At 41.1% G+C, this 24,210-nt stretch overlaps 3 protein-coding genes across 6 annotated transcripts in view; all 3 read right to left on the reverse strand.

The window, feature by feature from the left end:
• Positions 1-835: 835 nt before the first annotated feature.
• march2 (membrane-associated ring finger (C3HC4) 2) lies at positions 836-9,404 on the reverse strand. Of its 2 annotated transcripts, none has more exons than XM_037115407.1 (5): positions 8,953-9,404; positions 5,129-5,412; positions 4,827-5,022; positions 4,365-4,574; positions 836-4,214 (listed from the first exon to the last, which is right to left on the reverse strand). In XM_037115407.1, the coding sequence occupies exons 2-5, from the start codon at positions 5,308-5,310 to the stop codon at positions 4,056-4,058; spliced, it is 747 nt and encodes a 248-aa protein (XP_036971302.1). In that variant the 5' UTR covers positions 5,311-5,412; positions 8,953-9,404; the 3' UTR covers positions 836-4,055. The 2 variants fall into 2 exon arrangements, with proteins under 2 accessions (XP_036971302.1, XP_036971301.1); XM_037115406.1 differs by having other exon boundaries at positions 4,818-5,022.
• Positions 9,405-10,096: 692 nt separating this feature from the next.
• On the reverse strand, positions 10,097-14,110 carry LOC119028892 (ras-related protein Rab-11B-like). Its single transcript, XM_037115326.1, has 5 exons — positions 13,952-14,110; positions 12,675-12,870; positions 12,206-12,399; positions 11,943-12,023; positions 10,097-11,834 (listed from the first exon to the last, which is right to left on the reverse strand). Exons 1-5 carry the CDS (start codon positions 13,989-13,991, stop codon positions 11,689-11,691), a joined length of 657 nt encoding a protein of 218 aa, XP_036971221.1. The 5' UTR covers positions 13,992-14,110; the 3' UTR covers positions 10,097-11,688.
• A 1,771-nt stretch (positions 14,111-15,881) lies between these two features.
• Positions 15,882-24,210, reverse strand: part of pip5k1ca (phosphatidylinositol-4-phosphate 5-kinase, type I, gamma a) — a 45,842-nt gene continuing 37,513 nt past the window's right edge. For 2 of the 3 annotated variants that reach the window (XM_037116045.1, XM_037116049.1), the window contains exons 17-18: positions 21,250-21,339; positions 15,882-19,494 (exon numbers count right to left, since the gene is read on the reverse strand). In XM_037116045.1, coding sequence (XP_036971940.1) covers positions 19,492-19,494; positions 21,250-21,339 — 93 coding nt within the window. In that variant the 3' untranslated portion in view covers positions 15,882-19,491. The remainder of the gene's footprint in view (positions 19,495-21,249; positions 21,340-24,210) is intronic. The other variant, XM_037116047.1, reaches the window with a different exon arrangement.

The raw sequence follows: 24,210 nt of genomic DNA on the forward strand, positions 1-24,210 counted from the left end.
GAATCCCAGCTCCCTCGGGATGGGCTGAGCTGAGCTGCAAGTTGAAGTGTCCTTGAGCAAGATACAGAACCCCAAATTGCACCTGGTGTGCAGTTGGCACCTTGCACGGCAGTCTCCGCCATCAGTGTATGAATGTGTAAAATGTTGTGAAGCGCCTTGAGTGGTCAGTAGACTGAAAAAACATTATATAAATGCAAGTCCATTTACCACTTTGTGTGTGGGCAGAAAAAATAACTAATTTTAACCACTAACACTGAAAACATTAAAAACATTTTTTGAGATTTCTTCCTGGAGAGCAGAGACAGTTAAACACAGACCATTTTGAACTACTGTTTTTTTTTTTTTCCTTTTGAACTTGTGTGTTTTTTTTCTAACTAAGCTGCTTATGTTTTGAGTAAGAACAAGTAAATTCGGTGGCTGTCCAGAGCAGCAAAAACTTGACATGGGCAGTTGTTTTTCATCAGGATTAATGGGTCCATACAGCTGTGGTGAAAAACAGACTTACAGTAATGACATCAACATCGTCGCTGGACTAAGAGGATGATCCGTAAACAGCCATATCAGAGCAAAAATAGCGATTATCATTAACACGACTCTCAAAACAGGAAAACAAATCAGCTAAATTCACGTCCACCCATAAATTTATCCTCCTGTTTTATTTGCTTTTGCAAATAATTCTTGGCTGGTTGCAGGTACCAGTGTTTTGATGAAGACACTTCATCACCATAAACACTAGTATTTAAAAAAAATGTGAATATTGAAGAATTGCAATGTAAAATGATACATATTAACATACCTCAAAAGACATTTAGGATTCAAAAAATGCAAAATGTTATGAGCAACATCACATTTACGTGTTTATTTGTGTAATAAACAACAAAGAAAACAATGATTTAAGATCCCTTTCTGGGTTTGAAGAGTGGAGGCTATATAAAATAAGTTACATTACATCATGATTAAAGACCTAAAAACTCTTTGGAGACATGAGGATCTGTTTCATGTAAATAGCTCTGACATGAAGAAAAGGAGCAGTGCTGCATACTTTGTAGGCAACTTTGTACAGACTTCCAACACTATTAAACAAATGTCAACATAGAGGCCGGCGGCTGTGTCGATTAACTGCACCTCAGCTCTTTATGTTGCTTCAGAATCAGCCCCGATGGATCCCGATACTCAGAGTAAAGCCTCGGTCATGACAAACAGTAAACACATGGATGATCGAATGACTCATAAGCTTGTAAGGTCCCCCCCCTCCCCCGGGTGCATCGCAGTACTGCTGGATTTAATCCTTTGTTCTGAGTTAAAAACACAAACAAAAGATTAAGTGGGGCAGAATGTGGGACAACCCACCAGGAGCTGACAGGACCAGTGTGCGATGGTAGTGTAGACGGAAAGCTTGGGCAGGGAATTTAAAAATGTCTGCTCAACAGTCAGAGCCATACAGCTGGTGTCAATCGCCCGCTAACTACTGAGATGCGCCCAGTTCCTAAGACTGCTTTACAACAACTTCAAGGAGCTGCTGCACCAGTAATATCATTTCAGATCATAATAAGGTTTCTGCAGCATCGAAATACACAGAGTGTAAAAATGTACTGACGTCAATGACAAAATCTGCTCTGAAAAAGGTGATTGAAACACCACCACACACCAGCTGAAGTCAAATATTGTCCAAGCCTGATTGTTATAAAGTAAAAACATGTACTCCTAACAGCTAATAACACAACTGTGCATTAAATCCAGACGTTTGGTCTTTTCACAAAGAGTCCATGCTTTGACATCGAGAAGATGGAAAGCACATTTCACCCATTAAAAAAAAAAGAAGAAGAAAAGTTCATTCCACTGAATAGTGAAGAACCAAATCCAAAAGCCAAATATTTTATTGTGGTTTTGGAACTGAAGTCTAGCCCTTAAAATCAATAAAAATGAACCAGTCTAGACTAGTTTTCAGCTTCCCTCATGGACCATATTCACACGCAGCCGTTTTCCTCTGATGTCACGCTCATGCTGGGAAGCTCAACTGTGGCACTGCTGTGTTACGTTACAGGCTGCGAGTCGTATAAATGTAGGGAATACGACTAACTGTTGTCATTACACAGCTGCTTGATTGATCGGCATCTGAAGGGGGGACGTCAGGGCTCCCAGGTTTTCACTATCCTTATCTGGTGCTGATTAATTGGGGAACTGTGAAATCCTAATGATTTGTCAGATTCCCTGCATACGACATTATCACACTGATAACATTATCTGAGCTTTCCACCCTGAGCGTGATGAAAATGGCCGCCGTTTTAATGTTGTTTTTTTGTGTAGTACAGCCATAAAGGTAATTTTCTTATTATACCACACACAGAATGGCACACTGACAAATAGTAAGACCTGCACAATAACACTGACCCATATGCTGGATTATGTTGGTATTAACATTAGAATCCTTCTCAATACGACCTTGTTGTTGGACTTCTCATCTGTCTCCTTTTGACAGGGCCACGGTGAGCTCAGGTGACCACTAACCGTCTCGCCATAACCTGTGGAATGATGTCATAAACCAGGTAGTGACTTAAATTCAAAATCGCACCAAGCTATAAACTACAAGAGGGAGAAGTCCCAAACAAGTCTGTTCAGAAACATCGCAACATGACGACAAGTTCGCAGCCCAAAAAAAAACCAAACAAAAAACAGATGACATCCACCGAATGGTGTCTCTTGGCTTTTATTGAAATTAGAGACAAAAAGAAGCTAAAGGCGGATGAAGCCTTAGTGCTGCTTGCATAATGTGCCCACCGTGAGGCGAGCTGTTGGTGGGTAGAGGTCATGTTAGACTGGCAGAAGCACTAAGAACACTGAGAGCACTGAGAGTTTTGTTTTGCATCAGATCAGAGGAAATGATGTTTGAGCTTGACTTGCAGGAAGTTTTCATGTCCCTGATTGTATGTGGAGTGATTTAACAAGCGGTAACAACCAGTTAGAAGGATGCTTTAGTAACGCACATCAGCCACTAATAACATTCCGCTAAAAGCCATTTTGATCGGCGATTTCTACCTACTGTCAGCAACATCTACTGGCTGAAGTGCTGATAAGGAACCTCTATGAGGACACTGTTAACCCTACTTCAGTAGGAACAATACATTTGTTCAGGTTTTTAAACCAGAAAAGAAATTTGACGCCGATGCTATAAAAGAAGAAAAGAAAAAAAGAAATCTGAAATAAAGGTTATTAACAGTGCTTTGCATGCATAACTGTGCATGTCGGTCAAGGTGAAGACCTCCATGTCCACAGTGGTTTATTGCACATTCTCTGGTTTTACTAATGCTTTGCTGCCATCCTGTCCTGGATGAAATGTAAAAACAGGTGCAGGGAAAAAAAACAAAACAACAACTTTGAAATAAGTCTGATAGGCTTGTCCTCAAATACTGGCATCTGGATTGTGAATTGTAACTACATCGAAGATCTCAAATTTGCATTTTTTTCCTTTGGAGGTTCACGTGGACTCACAATAACAGCTCAAAAGAGCTCCCTGGTGGGCAACGCTGTGCAGAGAATGCAAGGCCTATGTAGTTAATAGCCCAGATATCACATGTATCAAGCAGATGTCACTCTTCATCAGTGCATCGTAACACTGAATGACCCGTCATCTGTGGACCATCGACGGGTTGTCGGAACCAAGCAGAACAATCATTAGAACGTTTCACTAGTCCACTAAACGAGTTAGTTTGGTCGTTTCTTCTTCATCCATGGTGCTGAGACTGTCCCCATGTTAATGTCTCTGCACATGTCCACGTCTTTGCATAAGTCTGGTCAACACCCAGCGTCAGGATAGACAGACTCCATTCAAATGTGCTCATTTCTGTACCCACAGATTCAAGACAAATTCCAGAAAAACTCATGTAAGTTAAGTACTGATGGGGCAAAGAAGTGTTTCCTTCTCCAAAAAAAAACAAAAAAAGCAACAAAAAAAGCCCACAAGTGCTTCTGTAAAGGCCAGACGGTGGGGCTGATGTGCAGACGGTCAGCCCCCGCACATAAAAGACACCATAATCACCGATCGTCTCCGTTTGGTCTCATACTATACTCTCATTGGCAGACTTCTTCATCAGTTTGGTAGACAGCAAGGAATGCTGGGAAGAGTTGGACTCCTTGGCTTCAGGAATGAGGAGGCGTACTTTCTGATTTGTTCTTCTCCACTCAGAGTACAGCTGACAGTGGTAGCGGAAAGATACCTGCACGGACAGCCAGGCAGAAGAAAGAGGTCAATTATGTGAAGCTAGTTATTATGGCCTTAAAATCATGTTTACGGCAAAGCAGCAAACAACTTTAAAACCTAAGATGCGTACTACAAGAGTCTAATCTGAAAGTAAATTCATGTTTACCAGCGTCCACAGGACATAGATGGTGAAGAGGGCGATGGTGAGGGCGATGAGGCCCACGGCTTGCAGCCAGCTGCCCAGCTGAAGATGGTCCTGAGCTCCCCTCAGGCACAGCCAGCCTGAAATGGCTGCCAGGGGCGTGATAAACAAGAAGCACACCATGTCGCAGAACAGCGTCCTCTTCTCATTACGAGGGCCGGGGTCCCGCAGCCACTGAGGAAAAGAAAGTGGGAGACAGCAAAATAGAGGAGGGGGAGGACAAGCGAAGAGAGGCAGAGACGGGGGGAAGAAAGATCTTCAGTCAAATCAAAAAGAGACAAGACACACAAGAACAACAAGCAAGCAAGCAAGCAGAAAGATGAGATGGAGAGAAGCTACTCCTCACAATCCTTCACAAACCACAGAAAAAAACACACAAGCAGAAAGATTGATGCAGACAAGGCAAAGGGCATTGACCTTTGTTACCTCTGTGAGAGGCCTCGGTCGGCGCTCGATGCTGAACTCTGTGTGGCAGAGCTCGCAGTAGCTGGTGTTGGAAGACGACAGCCACTTCTCCAAGCAGCTCTTGTGCACCGTGCCCAGAGTGCCTGTGCAGTCGCACGGAGACAGGAGGCCCTCGCTGCTGCCTCCTTCGTGGCAAATACGGCAGATGGGGCCATCACTGAGACGGATAACACATATTATAGCATTTTTTTCAAGTGGAAGAGCGAGCAAGACATTTTATATCCGTTAATGACTTCCTCCCTGACAACATGAGTAAGTCGCACCTTTGTGCGCTCATGGGTTTGAGCACTGAGGAGAGCAAGCGTCCATCTATGGCGGTGACCTGGGTGACGTAGAGCGCCTGGCACCCGTCGCCGCCCGCCTCCTCCACGTTCTTCCACAGGCCGGTGCTGCTCGCACAGTCGCACAGAGAACCAGGCAGGTGGCAGCAGCCCCCCGTCGTCATGGTTACAGTGGCCACCGCGGTGGGGGCGTGAGGGTGTGAAAGGTGAAGAGGCGAAGGTTAACTCGGGCAGAAGCTACTCAACAGGTTGCAAACAAATGTTTTCTACAAACAGAGAGAGAGAGAGAGAGAGAGAGGATTATTGGATTCATATGCAATTAAGTACTTTAACATAAACTTAATTACCATTTAATTACCATACCAACAGCTTTATACTTGACAACCTTTGAGGGCCACTGAATTTGTTACTCCTCCAGATTTATTTTAAACTTTGAGCCACTTCACAGATTCAGATTAGTAATACAAAAGTATAATTAACAAATATGTTATTATGCATATGACAAGCTGCAGGTTCAACTGGAAGATGACCAGAATCAGGCTGACAAACAAAAGCCTGAGAAACTAAAAAGAAACATGTAATTTGTTGTTAACATTAAACTCTACCTAGTTAAACTCATAGAGTAGTAAGTCACACAGTCAGTCAGCGCTGTGGTTTGACAAAGAAGCGAACGCAGACAACTGACGAGACGTGACTACATCTTCCATCTTTTTAAATTTTTCAAACTTGGAAATAAGCGTAACCTCAATGGTTCTTTGATTCTGAATAAAGGTTTGAAATGAATTGAATTTTTACACACTCATCCATCGGTAATACTACTAAATTAATCTAAATTAATCAACTAATAAAGTATATTTTTCTCTACTATTCTTGTGCATTTTGAACAAAATACTAATATTCTTTGACTCTTTGAGGTAAAACTTGGAATGCCGTAAATGTCAGGACTTTTACCTGTCAGCACAGCTTAAAACGTAAAACAACAGTGTCAGAGAGCGTAAAAGAACGTATAATAAGCAATGTAATATTACAGGATGACAGTATAAAGTAACAATACAGTATAATATGCAGAAGCAGGCCTACTTTTATATGCCGCCTTAAAAAAAAAAAAAAGTACAGTTCAGTGAGACACTGTGTTGATGTATCAATATTTTTTTTTTTGAATGAGACTGGATATTCATTTTGATAGTCATTATGTTGATACCTGGTTTAAGGATGCTTTCCAGCTAAATGTTACAGTATTAATTAACAGTTTCGAAGATAATTGAAGTTCATATCACATGAAAGCAATCATAATCGTTCCCAGCAGTCACAGAATTATGAGTTTGTATATTTTTGATTTTAGCCTAGTTTCTAGGTAATGTTAGTTTACGTTATCACACATGGCTTTTTTAATTTCCTGCCGTGCCACAATAACAGAGATTATCTACAAAGACGTTCTGTCATTCACAAGAAAGCTGTCTGGAGACGGGCCAATATACCCAAAGCATTATTGCATCTATTATAAAAGCAAGTATATTTGTCAGTGAGTGTGACGTGCAGCAGGCGGATAAACAGCTGTCTCCCCTCAGATAACCCGTCTCCGCAGATAAGAGGCAGGCGGCTGAATTCGATGCAGCCTGTTGTACATTTGTCGTGCTGTTTGGAAAATGATTCTGTACAGTAACACATCAAAGACAAATTGATATTTCTGAGTGAAACGTTTTCAGTTTGACTGGAAAAACAGATACGGGAAGATTTATGACACGCCATGAGACATTATAAAACCTAAATGAACCTTCTGCAGTGACACAAATGTCAAACTTGTCACCCATACATCTCTGATATTTAATGTGCTCATGTATCAAAAGTAATTTTCTGGCTATAAATGCACTTTCTTGTACTTTTACTTGAACTACTGTATCAAAAATACATTTTAAAAAAGTTTAGAATTTACTTGTTTGACCACATTATATCGTATGGGACAACCAATGATCAAATCTGATAAACAAAATCAATGTTTGTTGCATCCAGTTTCCTAAATAAATTCATTTAAAGATGCACCACTTTGGCTCAGATGCAGCATGCAATCTGAAGAGTGAGTAGTCGCTAATAAATGTACAATATTTGCCTCCAAAATGTAGAGAAGTTGAATTATAAAGCAGCAGAAAATGGAAATGTCAACCCCAGCATTTTATTTAAGTTCAGAGCTTGAGTAAATGTTCTTAGTTAAAATCCATCCCTGGATGTGCACGATGATACGTGAAGACACGTCTCCCAGTGCGCTCAGCGTCGCTGCTGTCAGGAGGTTCGACACGGCAGATGGTGCAGAAACGATTGTGTTAATTTTGTGTCTTTATTCTCTCTCCTTATAAATATTTAATACAATAATTCACACTCCTCAATCATTTGAATATCACTCTCGAGAAGAGTGGTCATTACAGGTGTTGAACGATACAACAACAACAACATCTGGTCTGCCTTGATCCACAATTTAAAAAAAAAAGAAAGAAAGTGCGGTGATAACACTGAATTTTGAAGGAAATAATCTCATTTCTGTTCAAGATGTTACATCATGTCAGAGAGGAGATTCCCAAAACTAGCTGTTTACCTTTAGATTATGATTATCCTCTTTATTTGGGTTTTGTATTTCTTATTTTAACTCAGTTGTATTTCCCTCTGCTACAACTATAACGTACGGAAGGCACCTTTAGTTTAGTTAGGGGGAAATTAAGCCATATCAAAATGGCAACGGATGTGTGCAACATGATGTAACTCATCAAAAAGAGAAAATGTTATTTTCGTCACGTTTCTATTTATTGTATACTAATCAGATGCTTATGTTCTATATATTTTACAATGCTGTGTATTCGTTTTGGCGACATCAATGACCTAATGTCTCCACAGAGAACAAATTAAGCAGGTCTGCTGTATTAAACATGCTTTATTAGCTGTTATCATCTAATCTCAGACATCTTTCAGTCACCGGTCATCCAGGGATGGTGTCTGAATGGCCTGAACTTGAACTTGCTGATCCAGCCCCTGGTGAGATGACCTCCTCACCCCTTTGAATCAATGGCTGAAGTGTTCCAGCATCACTGACTGACTGCTGCTGTTATTTACACGTACTGATACAGCATGGTACGATTAACAAGGCACAATCCCTGACCCAGATAAACAAAAGGACAGCCCTAAAAAAAAAAAAAAACAACTAAGACAGCAACTGAACATATTAAGTTGTTTGAGTCTCCTCAATCTGAAGTGATGTGCTGTGTGTCAACAGAGGAATAAAACAGTGTTTTGTTGGAGAGGAGATCATTTTGGAGACAAACACCTCGAATCATACACGTGAATGTGACGGATATATACAGGAAGTGGTGGGCATTTAAAGAATGGACATTTTTCTTAGCTAACACATTTTTTAAAAAAAAAGTAATTTTCCTTTCACTGAGACAAACATAACGTGGCTGTTGTCGATGCATCCAGCTGCTGTAGGTTTGATCCAGACTATTGTCTGGAGCGAAGGGTTATAAAACAGTAAATCCTTCCACTGCATAGCGTCATTATTAAAAGAAAACAGTTCATAGCTATGTTTTAGCGACATTTCTTAAAAAATAAACACGAGCTGTACTTTCACGTCATATTTTATAAATCTGAATAAGTATATTTTCCCACTGTACGGCAGACAAACGGTCCAGCAGCAGCAGCAGCAGCACAGCTGTAACGGCTGCTGCTGCTTGCTAGCTGCCAGCTGTTAGCAGCTAACTACAGTAAACTGCTAGCTGTCCGCCTGGTGTTTAAAAAAATACAAATTGAAAACATCTACTCACCCCGTGTCTTCTTACAAATGTCACACAGTAGCGGGCATCACCGCCCTGATAACCGCGTACATCCTTCTCGTTTCATTTTTCAACTATGTGTGAATTCACAGCTCCGGTCCGAAGCTAGCTGTTGATAATGTTTCCAGCCCCTGGTGCTAAGCTAGCGGCTCTCAGCTGATAACACACAGCAGACCAGCCTTCCGCTTTCCCAGGGCTTTAAATATACCCCAGGGGCTCATCATCAGCCGTCTGCCTCCGCTGTGAACACAGGCCAGACGACTGCACAACGCGATCCCGACGACTTAAAATGTGACTGGGAATAACAACAGCTTGCCAAAGGGAGGGGCGTTCACCGAAAACATCACATGCGCACCACGGAACCAGACATAAACAGAGCAGGACAATATGATTAATAAATGTCATTACGAACAGGAGATGTACTACACAGTGCTTATAGTTTGTCCTCTGTACCCTCCTATCACTAAGCAACAAAAAGCCTCTCAAAAGCCTTTTCAAAAAGAGACAAAACTTAATGATTTTTTTTTTTTTAAATCAATAGATTTATCTTCCAGTCCAGGAAATGTCAGATTTTATCGTATAATATTAATTCTTAATTGTGATTAATAGAGTGTGTAGCCAGAGTCCTTCTCAATCAACCCCCAGGAGTAAACAATAATGTGCATAACTCAAAATTTATTAGGGATAATTAGGATAGGGTAGGGGTGCATATTTTAATTTGCATTAATATTAAATAAGTATAATATCAGTAAAATAAAAAATCAGATGTTAAATTCCCTAAATAAATTTGAAGTGTTGTATTTGTTAAATATCAAGTGGTGTTCAAATGTATTTACACTGACAGCATTTATTTGATCAAGGATTAAATATCCTAAAAGTGTCCAATAGGTATGTTTTCATCTCACAGCAGACCACCCACCTATCATATGTGTAGATTTAAACAGATAGACAAAGAAATGCATAATAATAATGGTAGCCTGTGCTAATGAACTTCAGTGTGATGGAAGAAATGCCTGCTCTGTATACACACACACACATTTCTATTGACACCTTAGTTGCTCAACAACAGCATGGACACAACACCACCTTAAAGGTACACCGAGTGATTCACACATCCAAAAATAAGTCTGTCTGCTAAACAGTCATGTGGATTAAGTTTATTTAGGCTTCAGCGTTTCCTCTGTAATGTGAAAGTAGCAAAACATGTTTACATCCGCTGCCTTGACAATCTTTTTTTTTTTTAAGAGATGTGACATGTCATAAGAGAAGCAACGTATCGAATCAATCACACATGAAAGATTTCTACCAGATGACCGTGAAAGGGAAAGTTCAGCCAACCGTGCACATTTGCATTTCTTATTTTCAGTTCCACCTTCCCGACTGACAACCGTTAAAGTGGCTGAGTGAAAGTGTTAAATGACGAGAATTTCAGATCGCACACGTCTTTATCCATTTCCCTTCAACAGATATCACATTCAAATGACAGCAAAAGGTCGACGGAGTACATGAGAGGAAACACATACACAAAAAAAAGCATACAGTGCATGTTTTTATTCTTTTCAGCACTTTCCTTTACAACCAACAGGAAAATGTTACTTGATAAAGATGTTACGTGTAATTTTTTTCAAACAAATGGTGATTTGTTCTGGTGAAATTATTGGACATAAGTGCAAACGAAAAAAAGAGTTCCATTTCGACTCAGCCTGCTGAAAGAGAGTCCGACCTGAGCCGACTGAAAGAGCGGAAACAAGGCTTGATTCCAGGCTGATTCCATTATTTCACAAACAATAAATCACACAGCACAATTTCGAACATTACTTTTGTTGTAAAGCATTACTGATTTTTTTTTTCTTCGTTGCAGTAAAAGCCCCAGATAGGTTTGCCAAGTACAGCAATGAAATGTAATCTTAGCAGCCTTGAACGCGCTTTAATGAGAAAATCTATAACTGATGATGATTGCATCTGTTTCCTTTGGTATCTTTGATTCACACACACACACACACACACACACACTCAACCGCACAAATAAAAACACTTTCATTTGTTTCACACTTGCCCATATCAACTCAGACAGTCACAGCCAGTCTGGACCCTGGCTCATGCTAATTTCATGCCTCAGCGGGCACGGGGCTCAATTAAAATTGAAGAGGCAAACAGAAGAACTCCAGACAGAGTACACATCAATACTCCAGTGGCACCTTCTTCTCATCTCCTCCTCTAGACTTGTAGTGCATGATAGGCAGAATCAGGTCAACCAAACATGAAATTGGGATTCCACTGTTGCAAGTCTGTATCACTGCAAGCAGCGAAAAGGAGGCGAGTAGAAAACCACTTGAAGCACTGATACACAGTCTACTGATCCCTCACCATTCCTTTAACAGGAGCAGGTCAATGGGACCATAAAGGCTAGTTAATTAAAAAGAAATTGCAGTTTACTACAGCTTTAAGAGCAACCTCATAACACGCTATTATGATGCTGTATAGTTTGTTTGTTTTTTTAGACACAGGCTCTTCTAAAATCAGAGGAAGACAAACATACCAAGAAAAGAAAAAAACGTAGATAGAAACCAGCAAAAAAAAGGAATGTCAAATACAAGAGTCTTGGTGTTGGAAACTTCTGAACCCACAAGGGTTATCGTGATGACAGCAGCATGACAGTTGAAGTAAACCAGAGGTAAAGAGAGGAAAGACTGACAGAGAGTCAAACAGGGACAGAAAACATGAGTGTCACAGGCTTTGGCAGCAAGGGAGTTTGCTGCCTCTCTGCCCGTCCGAGGTTGGGGGGAGGCTTATGTCCACTACATTGTTTCCTGGAGACTCATCACTTCCGGATCTGTCTGATATTTGCTTCTGAGATACGATACGGTAGATTTCTGTGAGAGAAAACCATGAATGTCAATGCAGTGAAATTTAATATCACATTGCCATGGAAATTTATGGTAGGATGCACTTTACATCGAACAATTAATCGCTTTTCCTACCTGTGAGAATGTTCTTAAAGGCTTCTTCTACGTTAGTGGAGTCCAAGGCTGAGGTTTCAATGAATGAGAGAGTGTTCTTTTCTGAGGATGAGGAGACAAAGTACGATGTGAACAAATGAAATGCCTTCATCCTGTGTGTTCTTCAAATAAGTGGTCTGGGTTTTTTGGTTTAACTTTTTAATAAACAAAACACAGAACTTTAATTACATGACTCTAAATGAAGTGTGATGCTGATTCATTAAGAGCCTGACTTTATAATTTACCTGAGAAAGCTCGAGCCTCATCGGTGGGCACTGCCCTGAGGTGGCGGAGGTCGCTCTTGTTTCCCACCAGCATGATGACGATGTTGTTGTCAGCATGGTCCCTCAGCTCCTTCAGCCAGCGCTCGACGTTCTCGTATGTCAGGTGCTTGGCGATGTCATAGACTAGGAGAGCTCCGACAGCACCCCGGTAATACCTGGCGACAGCAAAGCAAAGAAGAGTTTAACTACAGACTGAAGATGGCAACTTTGTGAGTAAATGAGTTTAATCTTTATGATTGCTGCTATAGAACATGTACAATTTAGTAGATCATCTATATTAAATAAAAGTAAAATAATAAGATGACACCAATTTTGTCTCCATGACATCATCAGGCATGAAATTCTACATATTAAAAAGAGACTCAAGCACCCATTTATGTAACCAAACCCTAACAAATGTTTTGCCAATAAAATTAAATACCACACTCACGCTGAGGTGATGGCTCTGTAGCGTTCCTGTCCAGCCGTGTCCCAGATTTGAGCCTTTATCGTCTTGCCGTCCACCTGGATGCTGCGGGTGGCGAACTCCACCCCGATGGTGCTCTTGCTCTCCAGGTTGAACTCATTTCTCGTGAAACGGGACAGCAGGTTACTCTTCCCCACACCTGAGTCTCCAATTAGTACGACTATAAACCAAAAATCACACAGCAAGAATACAATATAAAAACAACGGATGTTCTGACATCCTGTACAAGAAAAAGTAGTGTAGAGTCAACATGGCTTCTTCCTGTTCACTATACATTACACACAATCACTGAGTGCAATACACTATAGATTGTTAATGCTGTTTTATACACATTGTCTATGAATAACCTTGTTGTACAGTACAGTCCAAGTGCTTAGTTCACTCCCTATTCTCAGAATTTTATTGTGGCTGACTCTTTATTGCGGCTTTCATTGTGTCATGCCTTATAAGTACTTCCTTGAGTCTCTTTATATCTCTTTTCTTTTGCCGTTTGTTATCTTCATTTCCCAAATGTACTGACAAGCATCATGGATATCTGTAAGCGCTTCAAAATATTGATGGAAGGTGAAAAATTAAACATATAATCGGGTTGTTTCAGCACCCTAACATGTTTAAAATGTGTGTCTTGCTGAATGACACAACTGATAATGTGATCATCAGGGGCAGCTTACAGAAATATGTCAAGCAGCAGTTTTATCTGTTGTTCGACGATGTCAACAAGTTAGCTAAGCAGCCATAGCTTAACATAACTCATTAAGTCAACTCATTTAAAATTAATCGTATGCCTAAGGTGACAGAGGGCAGCTGTTAAATGGCGTGTAGTTTTAAGTACACTTTACGGTCGTCTTAGCTGTTTCTAACGAGGCCAAGTAGGTGACATGTTAGCAAGCTAACGTTAGCTTACTTATGTAGCCACCTACTTACCTGCCGTTAGCCTGTTACGACACTAGCGTTAAATGCCATCACTGGACTCGCTAATTGTTTTCCAAGATTAAGATCTAAACTACTACAGATGAAGTATTGTACAATTAAACACCACTGGATGAACTTATGATAGCGTTTGCACACTTTGCTCGACAGTCAACAGCTATCATGTTACCGATTGCCACTTCACTGCTAGTGCAGCTAACTTTAGCATTAACGGTGGCTTAGTTGACTTCCTCAGTTCGACCTGCCGTCACGAACTTTTTACAACGCAGACGAACACGCTGCCATTCACCCGCCTTCCGAGAAGAAATTACCTTTGAACAAGTAGTCGTACTCGTCATCTCGGGTTCCCATTTTTGAAGAGTTTTTGCACTTTTTTGAAGTACTTTCCCTACAAACAACAACAGCCCTTCCCACCGGCAGCTAGTAGTAGGCACCGCCTTCGAGGAAGAGAACAAGCACGTGAGTTCAGCAACGTCGTTTCTGGCCAATTAGAAATGGTTTCACGTTGTCTGACAGATGAAGTGGCCAATCAGATGCCCCCTCTGAAAGATCCAACCAATCACCATCCACGGTGGAACACACGGAGACGCATTACACCCTTTGTTCCCCAAACTTCAACGCCCAACGTCCTTCTCACAGTTTCATAATGTTTACCAGATGCAGAGCACACCAGGAGAAGCACATTAAATGGATGTTAATGTTAAAATATGTTTAAAAAAAAGAAAAGAAAAATAACATGTAACATATAAAAAATCTTAGAAAAGGAAGATCCTCTATCCAACCCATTTATCCCAGGCTGATGTGAAAACAAACTAATAGGCTAATCATTGATCCTAACAATGCAATCAGTATACTGTTTATAAAGCAGGTTATTGAGCAAGTAACATGTTATTGTCAGTTTGACTCCACTGTGTTGTATCTCAGTGGACACACACACACCACCACCAGCACTAATACTAGATTGTGCAGGTTCTGGTCACTCAGTCCAGCCTGTTCAAGTGGAAATAATTTCTCATTATTCCTCAGATTGCAGAGAAAGATGGATCTTTGAGATTTACTCCTCTGATCTGCTGGCTGTCTTATTAGTGGTCCTTTTCTGTGGCAGAATTTTCCCTCTACTGGTGGGAACAGACGCTCTCTGGCTGTGCTAGAGGGAAGTAACTTTATCTTCAGAATGACCTTCCCAGCTCCCACAGCCGCGCTTTGCAGATATCAGGCCGACTAACAGGCTTGAGTGGTGTTGTAAACTGGGCTAGTTAATCCATTCCTCCAGGCGTAGACCAATACAGCTCAGCAGCTAGAGCCTGGATCTCCAATAAGTTATTTCTTATCATTTTTGGGACTCCTTTGGCATTTCATATAGCAACATCAGGCCAACATTTTCAAAAATCTTACAGGCAGATTGCCACGTTCATCCACAGCCCACAATAAGGAACAACTGAATCTGTTGCCTTCAGGAGGTGTTGCAACTGAAAAATCTCAACCCTAGAATGTGGCAACTATGATAGAGGAAGTTGAAGTCGCATAGCTACATGGTTGAATGATGCTGACACAATGCATCATGTTTCACTGTTGCTATTAAAGGAACAGTTCACCCCAGAAATGAGAATTCAGCCATTCTCTGCCCACCCCCATGCATCCTCAGTGAGAGATCCCTAATTCATTTGAAAACATTTTACTCTCACATTTTTTAAAAGCTGAATTCTTCACTACAGCTAGCGAGCTTAACGTGTGAGCACAAACCCCATCTGAAGTGACTGCACAAGCTTGGCTGCTCATCGAGGGTGCAAATAATGTCTTTTCAAATCATCCTGGGATCTCACAGCTTCCAGAGACCACAGGACGAGCTGTACGGAGCCATTTTATGTCACATTTTAAAACAAGTCTCCATCTACCTCAGTTGTTTAGGAGATGCTGTTTCACTGTGAGATCCAATTTTCCATCTGCACGAGACTAGATGATGACTGAATTTTCATTTTTGGGTAAACCAATCCTTTAAGCTTAGAAAACGTTAGTGAACGTATACCCTAAATCTGAAGCCTGCAAAAACAAAGGTTTCAGTACACAAATACTCATCCGTAAACTCTGTGGTGGGAGTTAAAACATTACAACTGAAAGCATAAACTGTATCAAAAATCCCAGGTGACCGGTACACATGGCTCATTTCCATTTCAGAGCAGACGTCTGATGATCCCTATAAAAAACTTAATAACAAAAAAAATAATAAAATATGATATCATCTCCATGGACAACAATTCATAGAACTGCTTTATTTTGTATTCATTCTGACTGAGTCCAAACACACACACATACAGCCATCTATTTATCCTCACGTATAAATAGATGAATATACACAGATATACATAAATACACATTTCTGATATGCATATTCATTTTTAAAATCATGCTATGTCTCTGTAAAGGACTCTCCCTATTGGATGAGGGCACACAGCGATTTGAAAACACATACACAACACAGCTGAACAGTTGGAAGAATCCCTATTGATTTGCATGTACAGTAAAACCCACAAATCTTTCAGTTTTGGATATCTTACAAAGACACAGCTGTGGCTTATAGACCATAAATATACAGCAGCTGCATCTCAATAAACACACTGAAGGATATGGTACAGTAAATTATGTAGATTGCAATCATTTCTTGCCCAGCAGCAAAAATAAAACCAAATAAAAATAATATTCTCCGATTCAAATGGAAAATATATTTGTATATCTTTATATATGTATTTATAATTTTATGTACACATTCTCAGGAGCACAACTATGAGAAAGAAAAAATAAATACAACAGCACGAGTGAAAAAAAAATATATAAACGATAGGCCTACATGTAAGATTTCTCAATAAGGCAATAAGAATGAACTTAAAAGCTAGACTGTACAAAATATTGCTGCTATGGTCTCCATCTGATGAACAACAGCAAAACTGATTACAACTGGCCACTGCACATCATGAGAATGAGCTGATTCTTCTATTTTACAAAGTCTCGACATTGATGTGTCCCGTACACACAAATACACATAGAAACATACCGACCAACTGAAGAGACTGCTTCTGAAGTCGGATCATAAAAAATCAGTTTGTTGAACTTAAGTCTTACTTGAGAGTCCTAAGATGTCAGCCACAGAGAGACTACAGTAAACACTAACCCTACGATGACTGTGATCGACTTCACCAACACACACACTTTGATAATCCTAACATAAATGCCGTCTAAATATCAGCCCGCGTGAAGCAGAAACGAAGATTAACGTGATGTATGTTTATTTGGCCTCTATCACTAGTTCATCTTCAGGTCCTCTTGAGAAGTGCAAACAACATTCAGCCCATTTACAAACTGCCGTGCCTCACCGAGTCAACACTGCAACGTACTGTGTTCATTCACATTTACAGATAACAGGTACGATATTGACCGCAAATACTACAACTGATGCTTTACATCTACAAATGTCCAGTCGATGGATTTTCTTATTGTAAGGAGGTGAGGGCGACTGTCACTGATATGCTAATTGTTTTTTCCACCCTAATGAGAGAATCTCTTGTTTACAAATGATTTCTGTGCATCTGTCCAAAAATACGGCAACACCGGAAGACATTGTCATAAGTAACGATTACCATAACGACCAACAATGTTGCCTTAGTGTTGCGATTTAGTTCTAAGCCTCTTAGCCGTTTAGTGAAAAAAAGTAGTAGCATTAAAATTACACGACACATACGTGATGTAAAAAACAAACAAACTGGGAAACTTCTAAAAAAAAAAGGAGTTCTTTGGATACAAATAAAAAAAGAAATGAAGCATTTGAGAGTGAAAAAGTCGCGATAACAGTGAAGATTAGAATAAAATACAAATAAATAAAAGTTCATGGTAGTAAAACAGCAGAAGAAAAGCTCAGAAATAAAAAAAATGTCTCCAAAAATCAACAACAACATTTGACATAAATAATAAATTATGATGCTATGAATGAAACAACCTGATTGCTAAATATATTCTCTAAAGGACATGATGTGATTTAATTCTTCCACCTATAAACAAAACTGCATATACTGACTACCAGAAATGTGACGATGTCTGTGTCTGAAATCGCATACTAACACACTCAGTCGGTGTCCGCTGCATACTGTCTACTAAATGAACGACTGAGTCCGCCGTATCCAGCAGACTGTTCGCACTGCGCTCAAAGCAACTGCATCACATGACTGTACTGATCACAACATTACTGGTCCGTGCTTCCCTGGAATAGAGCGTATTTATTTTAAGGCAAATTAAAACCATTACATGTTTTGCATGGAGTATGTGCAGTAAACTCATGCTGCATACTCTGCATAAATTCCTGCTAATCTAGAATACATCCCGGTTTGTTTTCACGTTGCAGGACAGTCTTGCTGATTTGGGGGACAGCGTGATCTTGTGAATCTATCTTGTCAGGCGTCAAGTTATGCGCTTGTGTCTTAGGAGGAACCAGTGAGCATCTACAACACGGTTTGGATGTGACGACCAGCTAACGAAGCAACGATTTAGTTTGGAAACAACAAAAGGCTGCCACTCAAGAGGTTAGAGTAGACGCTGCTATAGCATCAGTCATCAGTGATGTAGGAGCTGGAGAGTTTATTTCATCGAGAGAAGGCACTGAAGGCTGGAAATGATGTTTTTCCCTCTTCTCTCAACTGGTTTAGATTAGTGTTTTATATACCAACTAGCTAAGACCCTACTGTCAATCTGATTGGATGACGTCAGCTTGTGATAGACACGTGCCTCATCCAGTCACCTGCCAAGTATCTTTTAAAACTGCGTGTCCTTTTCCAAACAGTCTCTCAGGGTGACTTCCTCGGTCATTCTATGCCCCAAAAACCCCCATCTGGCGCGTCGGGTTAGGCATTTCTTGCGTACACAATATCCACGTGCTACATACGGAACTTGACATCATACTTGCATGAACAGTAAATTAGTATGTGATTCCAAACACAGCTGACGACAGACACATATTGATGATCTTTTTCAACTGGCCAAACGGTGGTTATCATTGTAACTCCAGTTCTACGAGCACAGGCAGAGCCCTCCAACGCCACAGGGCTTCGACCGCTCACTGAGCACACTGAAGTCTGCACGTGGCTGGATGTGCTGCTCCCAGGTGGACATCACGTGTTGTGTTTCTCATCCAGCTGTTCGAAGAAAGCAAGATGGCGGTGAGGAGGGTACAACAGCAATGTAGCCACTACCCAGAGCAGCGCAAGTTCAGTGAGGGACTGGGAAAGCCCGATGAGCCTGTCAGAGGGCGCTGATTGTGTGAACTAGAAACAGACTGTACAATACATACAAAAAGTATTCACCCCATTTGAAAGTTATTATGCTTTACTTTATGTTTGCTGACTTTAAAGAGTCTTTTTCTGCTGATCAGTGTAAAAAAAAAGCAACATCATATTTTCTATGACTCAACGTTGGGAGATAATAAAACATGAAAACGTCCAGAGAGGTGAGTACCTTTCATAGGCACTGAGTTATTGTCGTGGATGTCGAACAGATAAGACTACATCCGTACACGCACTACTGTATGTCACACGTACACTTTATCATTAAACTGATGTATTTTTTTGTTTGTGAAGGGTGAAAGGCAGGGATGGTTGGAGATCAGTGATGTCATCACTGTCAGGATTTTTTCCCCCCTCTCTGGTACTGAAGTCACTTTTTTTTCCCCCTCGGTTGTTGTTCAGTTTCTGTATGCATGTTTAAAATCCTGGTTCGGACAGAGATCCTGCTGCTACCGCTGAGGTCTGGACATCAGACCGACGAGTCCTCTCCACTGAGACATTCGCTCCTCTCTGCCAGAGAACAGGGTTTACTGTGGGAGAGACACACACACAGAGACAGACAGACAGACAGACAGAGTGAATGTGTTAGTGTTCACAGTGTAGATATCTTGTATTTCCCCAGGGCGTGTCTTCTCATGCATTACTTGCTAATAAGAGTGGAACAGCAGGCAAGCTAATAAAAGTGCCTTTATAAAATAAAGGGGGGGAGGCAGGAATCTCATAAACATGAACACCCCTCAGTCACTGAAGATTAGAAAAAGAGTAGATGTGTTCATGTTTTACACAGCAGCCTGATTTTAAGGTTTTGACACTGTGGTTTGTGTCAGTCTGACTGCTGTGAGTCTGATAGAATTAACTCCACATCTGATCAATTTCTGCTGTGGATTTGGGGGGAATGTTTTGGATCAACTAATGCTGAAATTTAGACGAGAGCAGGTGTAGGTGTAATTATCTTTTAAATTCTTTATTTGTCAAAATAATAATTCATCAATAAAACACCACTTTATCAGATTCCTAAGAGAATACAGTTTCAAAGCAAACCTTATTATGGTTAATTACTGTCAAGGATAGGTGTAATAATAGTACTATGGGCTGCTTGCTGAGTAACCAGGCGCCATCTAAGCACGCACGCATGACGCTGCTGATCTCTGATAAACATGTCAATTAACTCTTAAAAACTGTTTTTAACTGTCTTGAAATCAAGCAACATTTATCTCAAAATGTAGAGAAAATAATTGCATCCACTGACGTTATCGAGTTCCGGAGTAAAGCAGGAATTTCCTAAACTAATCTAAAATATCTGAATTTATGTTTCACCTACATAGTTCAAATCAATTTAAAACTTCTAACAGGTGTCTACTAAATTAATTTAAACTGGAAAATGAAAGTCCAGCCAGTTACAGATCAGTGTGATACGACATCCTATTCATCAACAACTGGAATTAAATTATAGTAAATTAAAACACAATGTAATATTCCTTTTTTTTGCACATTTCTTCCCAAACTACTGAATGTAGTCACATAACTAATTTGGGTACATTTCTGGGGTAAAGATGTGTCTGAGCAGATGAAAAATAACATGAGCAGGAAAAAGAACCAATGGTTGATGGCACCTTATCAGAGCATGCGGTACGTTAGCGTATGGGCAAATGCTGCTACAGTGAACAAAGCAGACAAGCAGCAGCACACTAAACCTCTAAAGGAAAATAGTCTGAGCCAAGTGATGTCATTTCCAATTTAATTTGATGTTTTTACCAGATAGCTCTCACTGTAGTGAGAACATATCACATTCAAATTTTTACCTCAACTCAAGAATACTAATTTACATTGCATTAGAAAAAAAACACCCACATTGCCCATGATGAACAAAATCCTGTCCACGTTCTATAAATGTGACTCCTCCGTGAGTTTCATGTACACATCTTTAGCGGGACCATCTAGCAGTCTGGTGATCCACGAGGCCGATGCAGTAACCTGCTGTGGTAAATGCCGAGCAGCTTGTTGTTGGAGGGACACAGGATGGCTGGTCGTGGACTAAATGGTCATGCAATCTGCAAGTGATCATTTCCACCCAATTCTCAATGAGGACGCATGATTTTTGTAATGTAGGGGTGGGTTTTCTGGATGCAGAGCGGAGATGGTCTGTTGAACCTGAGAAGCTTTTTTCTACATTTACTGTAGAAACCTCATTGCCCTGATTAAACAGTCACCATCAGACACAACTGATTTTTATTCCTGACCTAAGGGATTTTCCTGTACTTGATATTTTAGTGCTTCTCACTTACTGTCTCTCTTTCCCAATCCCCATCTGGCAGGGCCTTTGACTCTGAGCCATAGTGTAGCGGAGAGTACACCCAGGTCCTGTCCTCTGGAGGCTGTTTTTACACACCCACCACAGCAGAGGGGGACAGAGGAAAGGCCAGAGGCACAGAGACAAGCAGCAGGGGCAGGCAGGAGAAAGACACGGGAGATCACAGGAGAAGAAAAGACAAGACAGGAAATGAAAATTAGGGATGCATATAGGAGGAAATGATGCTGAGAGAGACATCGGAAAGTGTTGAGTCTGACAAATCAAATAAGCGTTACGTGTTTAAAAAGATGTGTTATTTCAGCGGTTAGAAGACTTGAACACAAAGATGAAAATGTTAGCAAATATCAGGTCGTATAGAGGGCGATTAAGTCATATGCCTTAGTCTTTTTGCCCCATTCGGACTAGCTCCTGGGACGCGGAGTGATGTGTTCAGAGCGAGGGAATGAGTCGCTGCATCAGCCAAACGGGGAGGATGAGGAGCGAGGAGGAGGAGGAGGAGGAGGAGGAGGAGGAGGTGGGAATGGGAAGGAAGCCAGGATGCCGGGACAGTCAGACACGGAAAGCATCCTCAGTCAAAGCAAAACACAAGAACAGGATGATTTTTAATTTTTTTTTCCTTTCCAACAAGCAGACTAGTTCTTTGCATCAAGTCTCAAAAAGCCTCGATGTGTTCTCTGTTGCTGATGGCACCAGCCCTTTAAGAGAGGGAAGCAGCTGCGGCACGGTATGTTGGCGATGGTGACGGGGGTGGAGGTGGTTGATGTCACACACACATACTGTATATACACACACGCACACAGGCAAAGCTCAGCAGCACGTTGGAGCTATGGCGCTGTCCTGGTGCAAAGGGAGATGAGGCAGGCTGTCAGTGAGTACAGAAAACAAATGGAGACTTTAAAGACAGACTGTCAAACAAGACGTCTCGTGTCCTCCCACACATTATTGTCTTCCTTCGCTATGGGGAAAGTAAATATAGTTTCCTGTTCTAACACAAAAACACCTCACACAAAGCTGCGGGAAACCTTGTGTCCTCTCAGCTCTGTAATGACACGTTTCATTAAACCAATGGCAACATGCTCAGGACTAATCTACACTCACACTAGGACAGGGACCACTCACAAGACTGCTACCAGCTAGTTCACTTCTCACTTACTGGCCAAGTGGACTGGCTTTTCCTCCTCTGTCGAAGAGGAGAGACCACCCAGGTCCTCCCATCAGGAAACTGACAACGTGAGGGAATATATCGCAGGGACAAACAGAAAGAGATATGAAAAGATGAGGCAAGGTGGAGAGCGACAGAGGACGAAAAAAAAAGAAGCACGCTGAGGTGAAAATGAAAAAGATTGTCCTGCGTGTAACCCAGCAGCGATACAATGGATGAGTCAGTGGTGACAGATAGATTCACAAGTCTTGCAGCCACAGTGTTTTCATCCCCACACCTCCACACGACACGCTACTATCTCACCGCTTTCAATCTGACGCGTGAGAACAATCGCATGACTGAAAGAAGCAGAGACAGAGGGAAAGGTCGGAGAAAGAGCGAGAAAAAGATTGAGGACTAGATGGCACGGCAGTAGGTGAAAGTTCTGCGTCAAAGTGGGTGAACAGAGCGAAGGAGGGTGGAGGCGATGAAGTTAAGAAAGAAGGAGCAGAATCAGATGTGTAGGACAGAGGTGAAGGAGAGCAGAGCGAGAATCATGAAAAGTGAATGCCGAGACCGTTGATAGTGGCTGAATAATTTAGTCACAAGCCACTCTGTGGAACCTGTGAAGTGATCACACACACACACACACACACACACCTGTCTCCCTCTGCATATCGAGCAATCACCCCAATCTCACCGCAGAATCATATGCCGTATCTTCCCCTCAGGGGGTACATGATCACAAACGCTGCCATCTCTTGTATCAGAACTCAGAACATGTCCCCGGCCCTTCCCTTCTGTACTGTGGATAATTTGTACTTTCAAGCTCTGAAAAATATTGGTCCTGTAACGCAGAACTGGACGTTCCTGCAGTTTGTCTGGACACTAAACAGAGGCCAGAGTAATTTGGTGATGTAAGCTGTAAAGTGCTAAAGTGATTGTGCAGGGGAGAGCAAAGCAAACCAAATAATATAAAGAAAGGGAATCTAACTCATCTGCACAGAAAGTCATCTTGTTTATCAAGACAGATATTGAACTCAGTCTTCGATCCAGCTGTTTTTTTGCCCTCATTCTCTTTTACAATCACAACAGAGTTTAAGTACAAGCAGCATTTATGGAATGCTCCAAAATACAAAATAATATAGATTTTCTGCCAGCTCAGAAAGCGTTTCTATTCATTGAAACTCCTGCAGGATAAGAGAAACAAATAGAGTGTTGATACAGGGGCATCAACACTGAAACTGTACAGTGGTACCTGGTGTTTCCGTGCAAATGTTTTGGACTGGGGGTGTGCCGTGTCAGGTTGTTCACAAACGAGCATGTGGTACGAGTGGCACCTTTTTAACTGTGCCAATCTGTTCAATCAGCTGCTGCAGCTGATTGACTCACAAACATCAGTTTGAAGTGGGCGTCCATGTTTTATAGAGCAGATCCACTGGGACACATTCAGAAGTCGGGCACACCCACTCAGATATATCGACTTCTGACTTGTGGTGGATTGCAGCGTAAGATTGAAAAAGAGGAACAACATCAGTAGTATTGGACTGGGATGGGAGGCAGTAATTAAGACTTAGATGTATTATATTTCTCTCCTTAAGTCAAGTCAATCATCAGAAATCGGAAACTCGATTCTCAACATCACGATGGCTTCAAACCACTACAGCTCTCAATCTAAATGAAATCAAATTATGAGGTAAAGATTCCCACCCATGGATTTGAAGTGCTTTGGTTAGTGAAGATCAGATGCACAGCAAACAACGTTAATATGCAAGAAGTGCAAGAAGACTGGAA

The sequence above is a fragment of the Acanthopagrus latus genome, chromosome 11, assembly GCF_904848185.1.
Source record: "Acanthopagrus latus isolate v.2019 chromosome 11, fAcaLat1.1, whole genome shotgun sequence".
Taxonomy (NCBI): Eukaryota; Metazoa; Chordata; class Actinopteri; order Spariformes; family Sparidae; genus Acanthopagrus; species Acanthopagrus latus.